Source organism: Ranitomeya variabilis, chromosome 1 (assembly GCF_051348905.1).
Source record: "Ranitomeya variabilis isolate aRanVar5 chromosome 1, aRanVar5.hap1, whole genome shotgun sequence".
In the NCBI taxonomy this organism is placed as follows: Eukaryota; Metazoa; Chordata; class Amphibia; order Anura; family Dendrobatidae; genus Ranitomeya; species Ranitomeya variabilis.
In genome coordinates, this window is record NC_135232.1 from 537,930,762 (window position 1) to 537,951,275 (window position 20,514).

Genomic DNA, 20,514 nt, shown 5'->3' on the forward strand with positions numbered 1-20,514 from the left:
TTATTAAAGGAGACATGAAAACTTATTATTTTGTGATCACTATTCCCCAAGTGACCCCCAACCCTTATATTTGATATGCGGTCTGGCCTGTTGGTTAATATTAGGTCTAGCAGTGCCCCCCTCCTTGTTGGGTCCTGAACCAGTTGTGAAAGGTAATTGTCTCTCATAGTTGTCAAAAACCGATTACCTTTGCTGGAACTGCAGGTTTCTGTTCCCCAATCTATTTCAGGGTAGTTGAAGTCCCCCATAATAATGACTTCTCCTTGAGTCGCAGCTTCATCTATTTGCTTTACGAGGATATTCTCCATTGCTTCCATTATTTTTGGAGATTTATAGCAAACCCCTATCAGTAATTTATTATTTTTTCCCCCTCCCCTTATCTCCACCCACTGGGACTCTACATTTTCATTAGATTCACCTATATTATCACGCAGGATGGGTTTTAAGGTCGATTTTACATACAGACACCCCCCACCCCCTCGCTTATCTGTACGGTCATTTCTGAAAAGGCTATAGCCCTGCAAGTTAACAGCCCAGTCATGGCTCTCATCCAGCCACGTTTCAGATATCCCCACCAAGTCATAATTATGCTCCAACAACATTAATTCTAATTCGTCCATTTTGTTGTCGAGGCTTCTGGCATTAGTATACATGCACTTGATGTTCCTCTCTGTACCTCTATTCTTTCTTAAATTACTAACTGTTCTAACCCCACCCCCCATGCCACTGCCACCCCCAACTTCCTTATTTGTGCCCATGTCTCTATCTCGACTATCTTCCCCTCCTATAAAATGAATACCCTCCCCCCCAATCCCTAGTTTAAACACTCCTCCAACCTTCTAGCCATTTTCTCCCCCAGCACAGCTGCACCTTCCCCATTGAGGTGCAGCCCGTCCCTAGCGTAGAGCTTGTACCCAACTGAGAAGTCGGCCCAGTTCTGCAGGAACCCAAACCCCTCCTTCCTACACCAATTCTTGAGCCACTTATTAACCTCCCTAATCTCCCGTTGCCTCTCTGGCGTGGTACAGGCAGTATTTCGGAAAATACCACGTTGGAGGTCCTTGCTTTCAGCTTGCAGCCTAATTCCCTGAAATCATCTTTAAGGACCTTCCACCTACCTCTAACTTGGTGCACATTGGCACAAATGACAATGACCGCTGGGTCCTCACCAGCACCTCCCAGTAATCTGTCCATCCGATCAGCGATGTGTCGGACTCGAGTTCCCCTAATAATTTAGTCCCCCACTACCAGCACCTGCCTGGCCTGCCCTGCTTTCCTATTTCCCTCCTTACTGGAGCAGTCACTCCTCCGGCTTTCAGAGGGCATGCCTGGCTGCAGCAGTGCTACCCCTGTACTGGCACCCCCCTCATCGGCCAACTTAGCAAACTTATTGGGGTGTGCCAGATCAGGACTAGCCTCCCTGGCACTCTTCTCTCTACCCCGCCTTCTATCTGTCACCCAGCTAACTGCCTCACTGTCCTGCAGCTCCATCCCACCATCCCCCCCCCCCCCTCATCTATCCCATTGAGCGTCTGCTCAGTGAGCAGAAGACTCCTCTCCATATTGTCTATGGATCTCAGTGTTGCCAGCTGCACATTTAGATCCAGAATCTGGGCTTCCAAATGCACAACGTGCTCACATCTCGCACAGCAGTATGCACCCTCGACCGGCTGATCAAGAACTGCATACCTGTGGCAAGATGTGCACTGGATGGCATTAACAATTCTGGAGCACATTTCCTAATGGGGATTGCACCACACAAACGTTAATTAAAAATGAATACAAAGTATTATTAAAAAAAAAAAAACAGACAGCAATTCCTCCCTTGGAAACTCCCTGATTCCAAAGTCACTGAGTCACAAGTCACACTTACCGCCGTCCACACTTACGCTCAGGTCACACTCAGCTCGCTCACACTCCCTATGCTGAAGATTTAAAGATTTTTTTTCTCTCTCTATTTCCCTTCAACAACAAGCCACCTTGCTGTTCAAATGCACTTTCAAAAAGGACTTGAGCCCCAAACAGCTGCCCCTTATAAACCCTTGATTATGACCGCCCACCCTAAGTTAACCCCTTGTGAATATAGCTACTCCCAATTCAGCAACTCAAACAAATTTACACAGGTATTTGTTAAAGGCCTTCCAAATACCTCCTCACTGAATCACAAGTCACACTTACCGCCGTCCACACTTACGCCCAGGTCACACTCAGCTCCCTCACACTCGCTATGCTGAAGATTTATAGGTTTTTTTTTTTCTCTCTCTATTTCCCTTCAACAACAAGCCACCTTGCTGTTCAAATGCACTTTCAAAAAGCACTAAGGCAGGCATGCCACTAGTCCACTCTACTCCTTCCAGATGCCAGGTTTATTTTTGGTTGTGCTCTTGATAACATCATGCGCTTTATATTATGGCATCATTAGTCTTGTCCATTTACCTATTGTGGCAGTCTAGTGTTCTGTACTATATTTATCACTGCATTTTGGTGTTTCTTGTATTGCTCACTACATTACGGTTGCTGTGTGCTATTACGCTGCCTGCAACTAGCCATTTGTATGTTATCTTGATAGGCACATGGGCGACTTACACCCACCATACCTACATGATGGTCATGCTGTCTATATAGGCATTTTATTGTTAGCCATGTCTGTATTATACCTTATTTGGGGCCGTTTGTATATAGGGTTGTCATGTACCCTCTTTTTAAATGGTTTTAAATGTTTGTGCTTTGCCTCATGTCTGTTCATTTTTTTTAAATAAAGCTGTGTTCAATTTTGCTACATTCCAATGTGTGGTGATCCCCGTTTTTAAGACCTACTCTGCCTCTTTGCACTTTAAAGTTGATCTCTATAGGTCTTGGTGTGTATCCCACTGACCGTGGTGCCCCCATCTACTATATAATTGTCTAAGGGTCACTTCCATCATTAATCTTTAAAGAAAAAAATCTCTCTTGGTGGGGAAAAAATTATATCCTTAAAACACATAATCCTTCCAAAAATTCTATATGTTCTCCGATGCCTCCCTCTGCCCATCCCGGTCATACTCCTAGCAAATATCCAAACTTTGTTAAAAACCTTCTTGTGGGGAGGAAAAAAAGCTAGGACTTCTTCCTCATCATTATACAGGAAGAAAGGGAATGGTGGGATGGGCCTTCCCAACATTATTGCCCATTACCAAACCCTTCTGATTAAACAAAGTGTCCATTGGATTTCCCAACGTGAACCTCCGGCCTGGTTTGACTTGGAATTATTTTTAAATAATGGCAAACAGTTAAGTAATATCATCACTTGAGCAATCTCAAACCATCTTCCTAACTTCAACGCTCACCCTCTATTCCTGGCCATTGCCCAAGCTTGGCGTAAATTCTCCAAACCAAGCAGACGGACACACAAATTCTCCATTCTTAAAAACATACCCCTTACTCTTATTTTTAGTCTCTCTAATGCAACCCTCCCTACTATTTGGCCAGAATTAAAAATCACAAAATTGGGAGATATCCACAACGGCTCCAATTTCTTAGACTTTTCATCCCTGAGGAAAAACTTTAACGTCCCTCACTCCTTATTCTTAGAATTCATTCTCTTAAAAGATATTGTCCTTGCTTTTCTTAATTCAAATATGAACTTTACCCACTCCTCAATAAAAGCCTTACTCAATCCTCACCATAAAATCTTCTGGAGTCATGGTTTTCTCTATGACTCTTTCAACAATGATGATAGTTTGACAAAAAGCCCTTATATGATCACCTGGGAAAAAACCCTAAAATCCACCTTTTCTCCTGAGCAATGGGAAGAAGCTCTCTCCAAAACGTACAACTCCACAATCTCATTCCCACTTCAAGAAACATACTTTAAAACTATTAGTAATTGGTACCTTACTCCGGCAAAATTAGCACACTTCGGTCCTTCAAACTCATCCTCACCCCTTTGCTGGAGAGACTGCGGCTTCAAGGGAGACCTATTGCATATGCTTTGGGAATGTCCCAGAGTCAAAATAGTCTGGTCTTGGAACTCTACCGCTCAATAAACTCTCTAACAAAACTTTAACCCTCACCCCTCAAATGGCCCTTCTTTCCCTTAACCTGGATGAACTAGACTTGGCACTCCAACCCATATTTATTCATCTTTGTCTTGTAGCAAAAAATTTCATCACTTTCCACTGGAAAAACAAAATACTCCCAAATCCAGAGGCTATCCTTCACCTAGTCCAGCAACACAGATCACATGAACTGAATTTTGCTTTGATTAGCAACCAGTTTGCTAGATTTTATAAAAAATGGAACAAATGGGACAAGGCCTTTCCATCCCCCATTACTTAATTCCCTCACCACCAAATTCTAGGTGCAATACCATTTAATTGTATATTCCGTGCACTATCTAACGGTTCAATCCTTGTTAAATATTTGCTCACATATGATTGGCCTTAATTGGCTTGCAATCTCTCGTTTGTTTATTTGTCTATGCGTTGGTTCGCAGTTGTTTCGTTTATACCTTATGACCTTGACATTATGTACCCTATAAATGTATTATCACTGTTGTTATATTGTTGCATTGTTATTTTTCCCCTATGCCCCTCCCCCCCCCACCGTCCTATCCTGCCCTTATTCCCTTTTCTTGCCTGTTATTTTAAAATCCAAATAAAATCTTTGGAAAAAGGGTCACTTCCATCCGTCTGTCTGTCTGTCACGGATATTCATTGGTTGCGGCCTCTGTCTGTCATGTAATCCAAGTTACTGATTGGTCGTGGCAAAACCCCCACGACCAATCAGCGACGCGCACAGTCCGGAAGAAAATGGCCGCTCCTTACTCCCCGCACTCAGTGCCCGGCGCCTGCATACACCCCTCCTGTCACCGCTCACACAGGGTTAATGCCGGCGGTAACGGACCGCGTTATGCCGCAGGTAACGCACTCCGTTACCGCCACTATTAACCCAGTGTGACCAAGTTTTTACTATTGACGCAGCCTATGCAGCGTCAATAGTAAAAACATCTAATGTTAAAAATAATTAAAAAAAATAAAAATCATTATATACTCACCTTCCGCCGCCTTACCCGCTCCTCGCGCTGCTCCGGCCGGTCCACGCAAGCGGCACGCTCCGGTGGCAAGGATGGTCTGGGAGAAGGACCTGCCATGACGTCACGGTCATGTGACCACGATGTCATCACAGGTCCTGCGCGAGAAGGACCTGCCATGACATCGCGGTCACGTGACTGCGACGTCATCACACCCTGGTACCGGAAGCTGCCGCCTGCACCCCACAAAGGCGACAGAACTACAACGCGCCTGCGGAAGGTCAGTATATACTTATTTTTTATATTTTTAACCTGTGACATATGTGGCTGGGCAATATACTACGTGACTGCCCAATATACTACGTGGCTCTGTGCTGTATACTACGTCGCTGTGCAATATACTACGTGGCTCTGTGCTGTATACTATGTCATTGGGCAATATACTACGTCACTGGGCAATATACTACGTCACTGGGCAATATACTACGTCGCTGGGCAATATACTACGTCGCTGGGCAATATACTACGTCGCTGGGCAATATACTATGTCGCTGGGCAATATACTATGTAACTGGGCAATATACTACGTGGCTGGGCAATATACTACGTGGACATACATATTCTAGAATATCCGATGCGTTAGAATCGGGCCACCATCTAGTAGTTCTATAATTATTTTTAAACCTGCGTTTTTGACGCAGCTTCTTTCCTGCCAAGATAATCAAGTTTTGCTTCAGAAAAAAAAGCAGCAAAAACACCCTGTGTGAACTTACCCTTATGCTTACTTGCTGGGGTCTTAGCCTTTTATCAGTGCCACTACGGTAGCACAGCGATATCTTGTATCCCCCCCTGTTTGAATGGCTGAAAGTCAGACTTAACGGTCACAAGTTCTCAATGCAAGTCTGAGAGCCAGAACAAGGCTCTCTTAGACTTGCATTGAAAAGTGACTTCTGGCTTTCTCCATCAAGCACTGGAGCGATACAGTAGATCAGAAACTGCTGGAGACCGACTGGAGTGGTAGCGATGAAAGGTAAAGACTGCAGTAGGCAACTATGAGAGTAGCTGCATAGACCTTAGATTGGGAGCACCACTCCATCGGTAAAATAAAAGAAACCAAAAACTGGAGTGGTGCTTTAAGGAAAACCAAAGGTGCTGTCCAGATGGTATCTTGTCCCTGCTAAATTATATTTTCCATTCTGTATCAGATTTGTTCTGGAGAGACTGGTACACTCCATAATTCAAAATGTGGACAAAACAGGGCAAGTCTAGAAACTGAGGTTTCTAGTTTACGATCTCCACTAGACTCACTTTCATAGAATCATAGAATGTTAGAGTTGGAAGGGACCTCAAGGGTCATAGTTAGTGATGAGCGAATGTACTCGTTACACGAGATTTCTCGAGCATGCTCAGGGGTCTTCCCGAGTAATTTTTAGTGCTCGGAGTTTGTTTTTCTTGCCGCAGCTGAATGATTTACAACTGTTAGCCAGCATAAGTACATGTGGGGGTTGCCTGGTTGCTAGGGAATCCCCACATGTACTTATGCTGGCTAACAGATGTAAATCATTCAGCTGCTGCAAGAAAAACTAAAACTCCGAGCACTAAAAAATACTCTGAGGACCCCCGAGCATGCTCGAGAATTCTCGAGTAACGAGTATATTCGCTCATCACAAGTCATAGTGTCAAACCCCCTGCTCAATGCAGGTTTCACTAAACCATCTCAGACAGATCTCTCCTGCCTATTTTTGACGACTTCCATTGAAGGAGAACTTGCCTCCTCTCGTGGCAGCCTGTTACACTCATTGATCCCCCTCCCTGTCAAAAAGTTTTTTTCCAATATCTAATCTATCTTTTCCTTTTTCAGTGTCATGCCATTGCTTTTCATGTTTCCATGTACAAATGAGAATAAGGTTGATCCCTCTACAGTGTGACATCCCTTCAAATATTTGTAGAAAGCTATTAAGTCTCCTCTTTTTTTGCAAGCGAAACATTCTCCGGTCCTTTAATTGTTCCTCGTATGACATACTTTGCAGTCTGCTCACCAACCTGCTAGCTCTTCTTTGAACTTGCTCCAGTTTTTCAATGTCTTTTTTTTTTAAATGGGGTGCCCAGGGCTGGACACAGTATTCCAGATTAGGCCTGACTCAGGCTGGTTTCACATTTGTGTTTTTTGCCGCTGCGTTTTAGCGCAAAAAAAGCATGCTTTTTTTCCCTTTATTTAACATTAAAAACGCATGCGTTTTTTTGCATGCGTTTTGCCGCGTTTGTCGACGCATGCGTCTTTTCTATGCTTGCCTTTGGTTGCAGAAATGCAACATGTAGTAATTTCTAGAGGCATTTTTTACGGCAAAAAAACGTATTGCTGTCTATGTAAACGCATGCGTTTTTAAGCACATGCGTTTGTTTGCGTTTAAAACGCATGCGTTTTTATAGAAAAAAACAAGAATACACACTAAGCCACCCCCCACCATCAAGGTGATAAAGGGATCCAAACCCTACCCCTAACCCTAGGGATCCTAACCCTACCCCTAACCCTGGGGATCCTAACCCTACCCCTAACCCTAGGGATCCTAACCCTAACCCTAGGGATCGTAACCCTAACCCTAGCTATTTCTATTTATAGTGGGTTTTCTTGTTGATTTTGATGATTGGCAGCTGTCACACACTTCTCAGCATGTGTTTCAAAAACGCAAACGCAGGAAAAAATGCATGTAAACGCGGCAAAACGCCGCGTTTTTTTACAGCATGCAAAAACGCATGCGTCTAAAAAACGCAGCGTTTGCACGCGTTTACATGCGTTTTTTCACCACCTGCGTTTGCGTTTAAAACGCTGCATTTTTAAACGCAAATGTGAAACTAGCCTAAGGATGAGTAGAGGGGGATATTTACGTCATGTCATCTAGACTCTATGCTTCTCTTTATACATTGCCTTTTTTTGCTGCAGCATCACACTGACTCATGTAGTCTGTGATCTTTTAGTATACCCAAATCTTTTCCACACGTGTTGTTGCTTAGTTCTATTCCTCCTATTCTGTAGATGTAATTTTCGTTTTTCTTGCCAAGATGTAGAATCATGAATTTCTCCCTGTTAAATACTACTCTATTAGTCGCTTCCCATTGTTCAAGCATATCTAAATCCTTCTGAATACTTTCTTGGTCTTCTCTAGTGTTAGTTTTCATCAACTACCGCTCTTTCTAATAATAAATGTGACTGACTTAACCACCTCTGGTCCCAGATATCATCCCAACTTCTTACAGCTAAAATGTTTTAATCCCCAATTTTCTCTCATCTCTGATCTTATCAAGTCTTTCTACCCACACTGTATATGAAAATACTTACACTTTTCTTGATGGAACACATCCAAAATATCAAAAGAACTGGTCTTTATAGGTCCAAAAACTGCCAACCTTGGCTGATGGATTTGCTTAACTAATCCATGTTTGATTCTTTGACACACATTTATAATGGATATTTACTTTTCTTCTGTGAAGCCTATTACTTAATGTATTATTTATGATACTTGTCACTAGTTATGAGCACAAATTACATCATACTTGTCTGATTTACCCGATTATTTCCCTTCCCTTCCCTTGTATTTCCACCTTTTCTTTTTCTTTCCTTTCCCTACTATTTTCCTTCTTCTACCCATGTTTATTTTAATTTGACTTATCAAAATTTTCATAAAAAAATCTTTTGAAGTGGCAAGAGCGACATGGTTTCAGTTAGTAAAATTTGCATTTCCCTTTTATTCTAGAATTATCCAGATCGCCATGGAAGAGATCGTCGTGATGAGTGGGGGCATTATGAAAGGCGTGGCAATGAGGGGAGAGGCATGCCAGCACATGCAAGGTTTGTAATAGCATAAATGTTAAAATTAAAAGTTATGCTGTACACCGAGGTCATCTGATGACCCCAGACTATGGTGGCTTTTTAGACCCGGCTATAAGCTGGTTCTAACAGGCTGAATCAGTGCAGAAATGACATGTCTCAGGCATTGCACTACACATGTCCTGCAGTGTATGAGACTGACAGACAATCAAAGTAAAAAATTTTCATGGCCCACAGTGGGACTAAGTGAAAAAGTAAAAAGACTAAAATGAAAAAAAAAATTTAAAAATCCGCACAAAAAGTTGTTTCACCACTTAGAACGCAAAATAATGTGTTAAAATAAATATAAACAGAATGAAAATACACATAATTGGTATCTACACGTCCAGAACTACTGACGAGCAATGAAAGTGTGATGTTATATATTCCATATGGCAAAGACGTTAATAATAGAACGCTTTTCATCCTACTGACACAAAAAATTTAACTACCGTATATACTCGAGTCACGGTCTGTGGCAGGGTCGTCGGGTGAGGGGGAGAGGGCGCTGAGGCATACTTACCTAGTCCCGGCGATCCTGACGCTCACCCTGCCCGTCACACTGTCTTCGGGTGCCGCAGCTCTTCCCCTGTACAGCGGTCACGTGGGACCGCTCATTAAACTTATGAATATGGACTCCACTCCCATAGGGGTGGAGCCGCATAGTCATTTCTCTAATCAGCGGTGCCGGTGACCGCTGATAGAGGAGGAGGCGGCTGCGGCACCCGGAGACCAGCTGTCCGGGGGCAGGAGTGGAATGCCGGGAGCAGGTAAGTATCGCATATTTACCTGTCCTCGTTCCACACGCCGGGCGCCACTCCATCTTCCCTGCGTCTCTCCGCACTGACTGTGCAGGTCAGAGGGCGCGATGACGCATATAGTGTGCGCAGCGCCCTCTGCCTGATCAGTCAGTGCGGAGAGACGCCGGGACCGGACGCTGAGGAGCTGCAAGCAAGAAAGGTGAATGTGTTTGTTTTTTTTTATTGCAGCAGCAGCACCAGCGTTATATATGGCACAGATTTATGTGGAGCATCTATGGGGCCAAACTGAACGCTGCAGAGCATTCCATATGGGGCAGCTTTATAATGAGCATCTATGGGGCCAAACAGAACGGTGCAGAGCATATAGGGCACAGCTATATAAGGAGCATCTATGGGGCCAAACTGAACGGTGCAGAGCATATATTGCACAGCTTTATTAGGAGCATCTATGGGGCCATAATGAACGGTGCAGAGCTCTCCCCTGATGAAGACGCTTACATAGCGTCGATACGCGTGGGGTTTTCACGCCCCCCCAGCACGAGCACCTTTACTAGTATCTTTACTGCTGCATCTCTACCTGGCGCCTATCTTTGTGAGTTTTACTGTTAGGATCCTGGACCTCAATATTTGTTTTGCTCCCAGGTTTGGGGGTTACGCCTATTAATTACTTCATGGCACATGCCTTGGTGGGGCATGACTTTGGTAACTATGTCTAGGATATGAAATTTGTGTCCGGTTCCTTACACTATTGTGTGTTCCATTTGCAAGATATAGGTATGGTATAGCCGATAGCAGATGGGTGGTTTTTGATTGGACATGTATACATAAATGCCATTTGTTTGATATATTGTAATTTATTGGGTGCTGGTGGCATTTGGGTTCCACCTGCTGGGGGTTTTACACATAGTGTATTGACCATGTGTTTGTTTTTTGGATTTTAAATGTTTTTAAGTGTATGTTCTACCTTGCTTTGTGTTTTTTGCATTAATAAAATTATTTTCTGGTTGATCCCAGTAGTATGCATATCCTTTTTCTTGTTTAGTGTTTTATGGTTCTTATATATGCATATGGTTGATCCCGGATTTTTTCATTTATTGTGGTGCCCGCTACTCCTCCTCTTGTGTACAGGTGCAGTGCATATAGGGCACAGCTATATAAGGAGCATCTATGGGGCCATACTGAACGGTGCAGAGCATATATGGCACAGCTTTATAATGAGCATCTATGGGGCCAAACTGAACGCTGCAGAGCATATAGGGCACAGCTATATAAGGAGCATCTATGGGGCCATACTGAACGGTGCAGAGCATATATGGCACAGCTTTATAATGAGCATCTATGGGGTCAAACTGAACGGTGCAGAGCATATATTGCACAGCTTTATAAGGAGCATCTATGGGGCCATAATGAACGGTGCAGAGCATATAGGGCACAGCTATATAAGGAGCATCTATGGGGCCATACTGAACGGTGCAGAGCATATATGGCACAGCTTTATAATGAGCATCTATGGGGCCAAACTGAACGGTGCAGAGCATATAGGGCACAGATTTATAATGAGCATCTATGGGGCCATAATGAACGGTGCAGAGCATATATGGCACAGCTTTATATGGAGCATCTATAGGGCCATAATGAACGGTGCAGAGCATTGTATATGTGGCACAGCTTTATATGGAGCATCTATGGGGCCATAATGAACGGTGCAGAGCATTCTATATGGCACAGCTATATATGGATAATATATGGGGCAATAATCAATGGTATGGAGCATTATATATGGCACAGCTTTATATGGAGCATCTATGGGGCAATAATGAATGGTATGGAGCATCTATTTTTATTTTTGAAATTCATCGGTAGCTGCTGCATTTTCCACCCTAGGCTTATACTCGAGTCAATAAGTTTTCCCAGTTTTTTGTGGCAAAATTAGGGGGGTCGGCTTATACTCGGGTCGGCTTATACTCGAGTATATACGGTAACCGTAATCAAAAAGTCATATGTAAAAAAAAAAAAAAGTATAAATGAAAACAAATCGTCCCACAACAAACAAGCCTTAATATGGCTCATTCAGGAAAATAAGTTACAGCTTTCAGAATATGGCAATAGAAAAACATTCAATTTTGAAAAATAGTGTTTAGTTTTGAAAAGCAGCAAACCATGAAAAAAGCCATATAAATCTAGTATCGCTGTAATTGCACTAAACCGAAGAATAAAGTAGTCTAATCACTTATAACGCACAGTGAACCACACAAAAAAAATATATATAAAAATAATAAATGAATTGCTGTGTTTAGTCATTGTGCGTCTGAAAAATCTGGATAAAAAGTGATTAAAAATGTTGTGCACCCTGTAATCTTTTTTTTTTTTTACCGCTTTTTTTTTCAGATTTTTCAGAATCACAATGTTAACAAAAATATCATCAACTGGTTGTGAAAAATAAGCCCATATACAGCTCTGCTCACCAAAATAGGGGTTTCCAAGTAAATTCCCTAAAACAGCGATTCACAAAGGGGGATGGACCACTCACTTATGAGGAAGATGGAGTCACTTTATACTCCATATGGTCTCTGTACCGGCGGTGTCCCATTAATTTAGGCGTCGTTTTAGTGCACAGGTGTGGGCGACAACATATCTCTGCACATCTAAAAATATGGAGATCAGAGTACGAAGTGGATGGTTCCCTGAGGGGTTTTGTCTGAATGGTATTTTTGTGGGATTTACACAGAAAACCAGAGGTAAGTGCTCAGCGTAGAACACAAGAATGTGATCCCAGCCTTATTCTGGAAGCAATCAAAAAATATTACGGTATCTATCACAAAATGTTACCAATAAAACCTGCAAATTGCCTCTGCTGAAAAAAAGAGGACTTAACTCTATAGCGCCACCTATTGGAAGTAGCGATCCTACAAGTCACAATCAACCCTTTAACGAGTCGTGCAATATGACTTAGGATAAAAGCCAAATCAGTATCTCAATTCGCAGACACGGTGTTTCGGGCTGTTGGCCCTCGTCAGTGCGAAGCATGAGAACTGATTTGGCTAGGTGAGAGGCTCTGGACTGGGGTCTAAGGGGTAACGTTTCTCCTTATGGAGAGTGACATACCAGCTGGCTTGTCAAGGTAAGGAGGCTTATTCGCCGTGCAATGCTCCTCTGGGAATTTAAATATGCAAATTGCTTCTGCTGAAAAAAAGAGGACTTAACTCTATAGCGCCACCTATTGGAAGTGGCGATCCTACAAGTCACAATCAACCCTTTAACGAGTCGTGCAATATGACTTAGGATAAAAGCCAAATCAGTATCTCAATTCGCAGACACGTTGTTTCGGGCTGTTGGCCCTCGTCAGTGCGAAGCATGAGAACTGATTTGGCTAGGTGAGAGGCTCTGGACTGGGGTCTAAGGGGTAACGTTTCTCCTTATGGAGAGTGACATACCAGCTGGCTTGTCAAGGTAAGGAGGCTTATTCGCCGTGCAATGCTCCCCTGGGAATTTAAATATGCAAATTGCCTCTGCTGAAAAAAAGAGGACTTAACTCTATAGCGCCACCTATTGGAAGTAGCGATCCTACAAGTCACAATCAACCCTTTAACGAGTCGTGCAATATGACTTAGGATAAAAGCCAAATCAGTATCTCAATTCTCAGACACAGTGTTTCGGGCTGTTGGCCCTCGTCAGTGCGAATCATGAGAACTGATTTCGCTAACTGATTTGGCTAAAACCTCTAATTTATCCCACACAAAACCAGTCCCCTGTCACATCCGTTGTCAGGTATCATGATCACTCTAAGGCTGTGTGCACACGTTCTGTATTTTTTGCTTTGTGCGAAGGACCTGGGATGACGTCGTGGTCACCTGACCGTGACGTCACAATGTGAGAATAACCATTTTTTTTTTAGTTATTTTTAACACTCCTAGGCAGCATCAATAGTAAAAAAGAGTGAGCGGGAATTTCCCTGACTAGAAATTCTTCCACGCATGCTCAGTTTCAAAAGACGGAAACCGTTGATGGATTCCTGCTTTTGACAGTCAGCGACGGATCCTGCGTCCATAGGCTTCCATTATAGCCAACGACGGGCAGCGCAGGATCCGTCACTGAGCGATTTTTCCGATGTACAGAAAAAACATTCCTCTGTGCGTTGTCCCCGCCCGACAGACAACCAATTTTCCGACGGATCCAGTGCACGACGGATGAAACGGATGGCCAACCGTCACAATCCGTCGCCAATACAAGTCTATGGGAAAAAACAGGATCCAGCAGAAAAATTTGCTGTATCAGTTTTTTTTCAAAAATCTACGGATTTCGACGGGAGCTAAAAGACGAAAGAGTGAAAGAGGCCTTAGAAGGTCAACCCTCCCAGGCCATTAATATGGGCATGTAGCTAGTAAGAAGCTGAATAAAATGATTCCTTGATATGTGATCCAAGAAACTCAAACTTTTCTTATATGTGAATTTGGCATTAAGATTTATGGGTGAGACAGTGCTTTCAGAGAGTCTGGCTCCTGAACTTATTTTAATGCAAAGTGATGCCTTTGTATGTAAATTGATCCCTTCACTGCATGTATGACTTCATGCTCCATCCATGAAATTTTGGCCATTTGCTTCAACTTTCCCTACATGGCAGGATGTTGCCTGCACAGATGGAAGTTGAAGCTAGTACCTACAGAAGTGCAGAAGCAAGGACTTCATGAATGGAGCCTGATGTCACTCTCTGGAAGATGTCCTGCCTCCAGATCTAAACACCTCAGGTACATAATAAAATCGTGGATTTCTCTGGAATAGGTCAATGGATCGGATATATCTAGGTATTTGTGTGTTCAGCTTTCTGTGACCTGCATGCTCATGTGCTTGAGTTGGTCCTTCTGACAGATTCCCTTTAAGTACTTTAGGAGTGTCAAAGCGCTTACCAAGCCTCTACGTCCTTGGCTCCATTCACTGTCCACCCCATCTTCCTCTTCTTGGACATCTTACTAACTTTGTAGTCGGGCCAGTGAGCTGTCAGTTAAGCATTAGAAGGTGGGGCTGGGTTGGCAGTAGAGGTAGGCAGTGTTTTGTGAAGTGATTTGACACTCCCAGAGCGCTTAAAGCTTATTTGCGTAAGCATTAAAAAAGCAATGCTTCTTTCTGGGATCAACAGTGTCTATCATTGGATAACTTTTCTTTTGAGTGCAGAGATATCAACCTTTTATAAAAAATTTGAGGGGTCTGGATCTTGCTGACAGATTCGCTTTATAGGGTAAAGTGTGTCATCAAATTAAGCAATATCGATTGGATTTTCTGAGTTCACAATCCTCGGCACATTAAACTGCCTGCAATGGGTTTGTTGCCCCCACTGCTGTGTATGCAGTAAGATAAAAAAAATGTGCACTCGCCTCTTAATTGCCTATTTAAACTTTTAGTGACCCCAGCTGTGGGGGTCAGTGGGTGCTCTCGTCCGCAGGCCCGGCTGTCTTTAGCAAGACTGCATGGACCACGGCTCATACCACTGAACGCCTGCTCTATCTCCCCGTGGGCAATACACTACACAGACAACACAGGGTTAAGGTAAAACAGTGTGGCAATACTTTATTGAACCACAGCACACAATAGCAAACAGAACAATCCCACCCTGACTGGAACTGTTTGGTTACATGGGCGCATATAAAATATCACTGCGTCTCCACGTATTTCCAGTATGACATGTCAGAGCTCCCAGGGTCGCTACGCCATCTGTGGATGAACGCACATAGAAGGGGTAACGACAAGCATAGGGAGATGACCAAGAACTGTCCATAGAGTCCATACAAGGTCCAAAGCCAGATGACATGATGTCAGAGCTCCCAGGGTTGCTACTCCATCTGTGGATGAACGCACAGAGAAGGCGTAACGACAAGCATAGGGAGATGACCAAGAACTGTCCATAGAGTCCATACAAGGTCCAAAGACAGTTGACACGAGTCACCACCTGGCTTATCTGACCATCTCCATGGAACCAGGCGACCAGCGGGTCCCATACCTGGCTTTCTCCAAACATATCCATGGTTCAGAGATGGTCACTGGATCAGATCTGTGTCCTTCCAACCAGAGCCAAAAACCCCTAGGTTGTATCCTACAGAATCCTAGATCAGTGTCCCTCGTGATGGTGCCATGATGAATTGGCTGCAGTCCTTTCTCTTGTCTGTTGGGTGGTTTGCAGGATGTCTGGCTTGTAGCTCTGTATTAAGGTACCTTCACACTAAGCGACGCTGCAGCGATTCAGACAACGATGCCAATCGCTGCAGCGTCACTGTTTGGTCGCTGGAGAGCTGTCACACAGACCGCTCTCCAGCAACCAACGATGCCGAGGTCCCCGGGTAACCAGGGTAAACATCGGGTTGCTAAGCGCAGGGCCGCGCTTAGTAACCCGATGTTTACCCTGGTTACCAGTGTAAAATGTAAAAAAACAAACAGTACATACTTACATTCGCGTCCCCCGGCGTCCGCTTCCCTGCACTGACTGAGTGCCGGCCCTAACAGCAGAGCGGTGACGTCACCGCTGTGCTGTGCTTTTACTTTACGGCTGGCCCTCAGTCAGTGCAGGAAGCGGACGGCGAGGGACGTGTGACAGAAATCAGAAGGTGAGTATGTACTGTTTGTTTTTTTTACTTTTACGATGGTAACCAGGGTAAACATCGGGTTACTAAGCGCAGCCCTGCGCTTAGCAACCCGATGGTTACCCAGGGACCTCGGCATCATTGGTCGCTGGAGAGCGGTCTGTGTGACAGCTCTCCAGCGACCAAACAGCGACGCTGCAGCGATCGGCATCGTTGTCTGTATCGCTGCAGCGTCGCTTAGTGTGACGGTACCTTTACACAGTATGCTAGATAGTATATCAGTGGGCAAGTCTGTCTTCTTGACCCACCAGACATAAACACTTAAATTCACAAGCCAATATACAGATAAAAAGCCAGTTCTTTTGGTTTTGCAATAACATGGTTGTCTGGGAAATTAAGATACAATCTGGTTTCTTCACACCAGCCAATTTTGACCTTAAAGGAACCTGTCACCCCCAAAATCGAGGGTGAGGTAAGCCTACCAGCATCAGGGGCTTATCTACAGCATTCTGTAATGCTGTAGATAAGCCCCCGATGTATCCTAAAAGATGAGAAAAACAGGTTATATTATACTCACCCAGGGGCGTTCCCGCTGCTGGTCCGGTCCGATGGGTGCCGCGGTCTGGTTCGGCGCCTCCTATCTTCATCAGATGACGTCCTCTTCTGGTCTACATGCTCCGGTGCAGGCATACTTATTCTGCCCTGTTGAGGGCAGAGCAAAGTACTGCAGTGCGCAGGTGCCGGGCCTCTCTGACCTTTCCTGGCGCCTGCGCACTGCAGTACTTTGCTCTGCCCTCAACAGGGCAGACAAAGTACGCCTGCGCCGGAGCCGCAGCTTGAAGACCAGAAGAGGACGTCACCTGATGAAGATGGGAGGCCCGGACCGCGACGCCCATCTATAATGCTGTAGATAAGCCCCCGGTCCGACCTGCAACTGAAGAAAAATTAGTTATATCATCCTCTCCCAGGGGGGCGGTCCAGTCCAATGGGAGTCGCAGTGTCGGGTCCGGCGCCTCCCATCTTCTTATGATCACCGCTCTCCTGCTTCCTCATCACTCCCTGGCATCGGCGCTCCTGCGCAGTTGAACTTATCTGCCCTGTTGTGGATGGAGTAAAGTACTGCAGCGCGCAGATGCCGGGAAAGGTCAGAGAGGTCCAGTGCCTGCGCACTGCAGTACTTTACGCTGCCCTCAACAGGGCAGAGAAGTACGCCTGCGCAGGCGGACCGATGCTGGGGAATGATGAAGAAGCAGGAGGCCGGTGGCGCAAGAAGATGGGTGGCGCCAGACACTCATCGGACCGGACCGCACAGGACCGCCCCCCGGGTAAGTATAATATAACTTATTTTCTTCACTTGCAGGTTCGACCGGGGGCTTATCTACAGCATTGTAGAATGTAGAATTGTAGGGCTGTAGATAAGCCCTGAAAGGCAGTGGCTGCAGCTTATAGCGGCAAAATCTGCTGACAGGTTCCCTTTAAACTCATGCCCATGAATCAGAGAGCCATGTCACACAGAATGGTTAGAAAATAACATTTCCCACATGTCTGTTTTACATATGCATCATTTTTAAACATTTTTTTAGGACGTTATAAGGGTTAAAAGGTGATCAGCAATTTCTCTTTTTCAACAAAATTTACAAAACTATTCTTTTAGGGACCGCCTCACATTTGAAGTGACATTAGCGGGGCCTATATGACAGAAAAAACCCAATAGTAACACCATTCTAAAAACTACACCCCTCAAGATGCTCAAAACCACATTCAAGTTTATTAACCCTTCAGGTGTTTAACAGGAACTAAAACAATATGGAAGGAAAAAATTAACAACTTTTTTTCACAAAAAAATAACTTTACTTCCACAATTGTAATTTTCACAAGGGTAATGGGAGAAAATGGATCCTAAAATGTCTTGTGTAATTTCTCCTGAGTACACAGATACACCATATGTGGGGGAATACTACTGTTTTAGTGCACGGCAGGGCTTAGATGGGAAGGAGCTCCATTTGTTTTTTTTTTGTTCTTTTTTAAAGCACAAATGTCTGGATTCCAGATCGGGCGTTATGTCGCATTTGGAGAGCTGCTGATGTGCTTAAACAGTGGAAATCCCCCCTACAAGTGACCCCATTTTGGAAACTAGATCCCACAAGGACCTTATCTAGATGTGTATTGAGTACCTGGAACCCCCAGGTGATTTACAGCAGTTTATAATGTAGAGTTGTGAAAATAAAAAAAACAAATCACATTTTACCCACAAAAGTGTTATTTTATAAAGTCGCCATGACAGCACCAATGAGAGAGGGGATCCGCCCTTCGGGGACAGGAAACCTACAGACATAAAAGGGAGGTACCTCTCTCACGCAGCAGTTGGTTCCCTTCAGACATACCTTATGAAGAAAGGTGAAAACTGAAGATTGACCCAGGCCCAGCAGGCCGGTTCAGGAGGTGGAGGTTCCCTTCCTCGGTCTGTCCGGTGTGCTGGAGGTGCCACACCACAGAGGGCTGTGGGGGTAGGCAGCAGCAGGAGAAAGCAGCCTTCAGGGGGAGCGCTTGCTTTAGGTGATCCATCGCTGTGTTTACGAGCCTATGGGGGAGGGGCCTCCCAGGGGGGTGCGGAGTATGTACCGGGCAGATCACCCGGATTTGCCCTTCTGACCCCGTCCAGGGGAGGTACCTTGGGGGAAGCCCCGGCTACATAAGGAATCTGTTTGGGCTGCCATGTGCTTTTCGGCCATCTTGTAATATGGAGTCTCATGAGAAAGAAGCGATGCAGCACTCTCCAGAGCAGCAGTGTCAAGAGAAGCCCCAAGCAGCGGTTACCCAGCGGCGGTCTAGTGCCTGTAGTCGCCTTGGAGGAGATAGAACCAGTCAAAAGTCTAAGCCTGGCAAGTCCTCAAGCCATAGGGATGAATCACCGGCTGAGAAGGATCCCCCACAGACTACGGTACCGTTCTTTACTATACCATGGGTAAGTGATCTTCGAGAAAGTTCACTTGGTGATATATTGTCTCCCCTTATGTTCCCTCTCTCCTTATCTATCGGGAAAAAACGGTCCGTTAAAGCTAAACATAGGAAATGTGCTGAATGTGGGGTTCCCCTTCCAGACGGCCACACTAAGAAGCTATGCGGACCATGTATTCAGAGTTTGATAGTGGAGGAGACACCAGACTTTGCCACCAGCCTAAGACAAATGGTCAGACAGGAGGTCAGGGGTTCGGTGAAATCCCTGTCTCAGGATAGAGGCGTTAAAGAGCGCCCAGGTCCCCTATTTCAATTGACGAGAGTGACTCAGGGGCTCCATTCGTCCTCATCACCTAAAGAAGGCGAATATGGCCATTCTTGTTTTTCTTTTGACCGGATAGATCGTCTGGTTAAAGCAGTATATAATACTATGGGGATTGAGGAAACCCAATCAGAGAGATCGTTACAGGATAAAATGTTTAAAGGACTAGACCGGAAAGCTCGTAGGTGTTTTCCTATGGTTGGCCTGATAAGCTCCCTTATTACACGAGAATGGAAGAAACCTGAAAGAAAAGGTTCTCTTCCTCCATCCTTTAAAAGAAAGTATCCTTTTGAGGAGGCGGCATCTTCTGCATGGGATAAGGCCCCATAACTCAATGCGGCTATGGCTAAGGCTTCCACAAAAGCCTCCCTACGATTTGAAGATTTGAGGACTTTAAAGGACCCGCTAGATAGAAGGGCTCTTGTTTCTTAAAGGAGCCTGGGAAACATCAGCAGGAGCTCTGACCTTCAATAGCAGCCATTTGTACAGCACGATACATAGCATGATATGGCTAGACCGCTTAGAGGACCAACTTGAAGACAAGCTTCCTAGAGATGAAATCTTATCCTCTTTTCCCATAATCCTTTCTGATGCTAAGGCAGATTCCATAAAACTAGCAGCCAGGTCAGCAGCACTTTCCAATGCTGCCCGTAGAGCCATATGGCTGAAATGTTGGTTGGGGGATATGCAGGCCAGATCAAAGCTGTGCAGCATTCCATGTGAAGGGGGACATCTATTCGGCTCAGTTCTGGATGAACTACTGGAAAATTGGGCGATACCTCCATAAAAAGACCTCCATACAGACAGGATACTAATAGAAGAAGACGAAGGTCTACTAGAGAAAGAACCAGATATGATGCCAATAGGAGGAAATGTAGAGGTTTTATGTTCAACTCCTACCGGGACAATAGAAAACCACAATGACTGCCAGACCAGGTGGAAGGCAGGCTCTTAGCCTTCTATCCGGCCTGGTTAAACATTTCTAATAGCCCATGGGTTCTAAGCATTAAGACAGGGCTAAAATTTGA

The 20,514-nt window shown here is 44.6% G+C and overlaps 1 protein-coding gene across 13 annotated transcripts in view; it reads left to right on the forward strand.

Moving 5' to 3' along the window:
* LOC143766726 (scaffold attachment factor B2-like) overlaps nt 1-20,514 on the forward strand; it is a 593,416-nt gene that overhangs the window by 489,504 nt on the left and 83,398 nt on the right. For all 13 annotated transcript variants that reach the window (XR_013213635.1, XR_013213632.1, XM_077254619.1 and 10 more), the window contains one exon: nt 8,764-8,858. Coding sequence is in view for 11 of the 13 variants with exons in the window: in XM_077254619.1 (XP_077110734.1) it covers nt 8,764-8,858 (95 nt within the window). In the remaining 2 variants the exon portion in view is untranslated. The remainder of the gene's footprint in view (nt 1-8,763; nt 8,859-20,514) is intronic.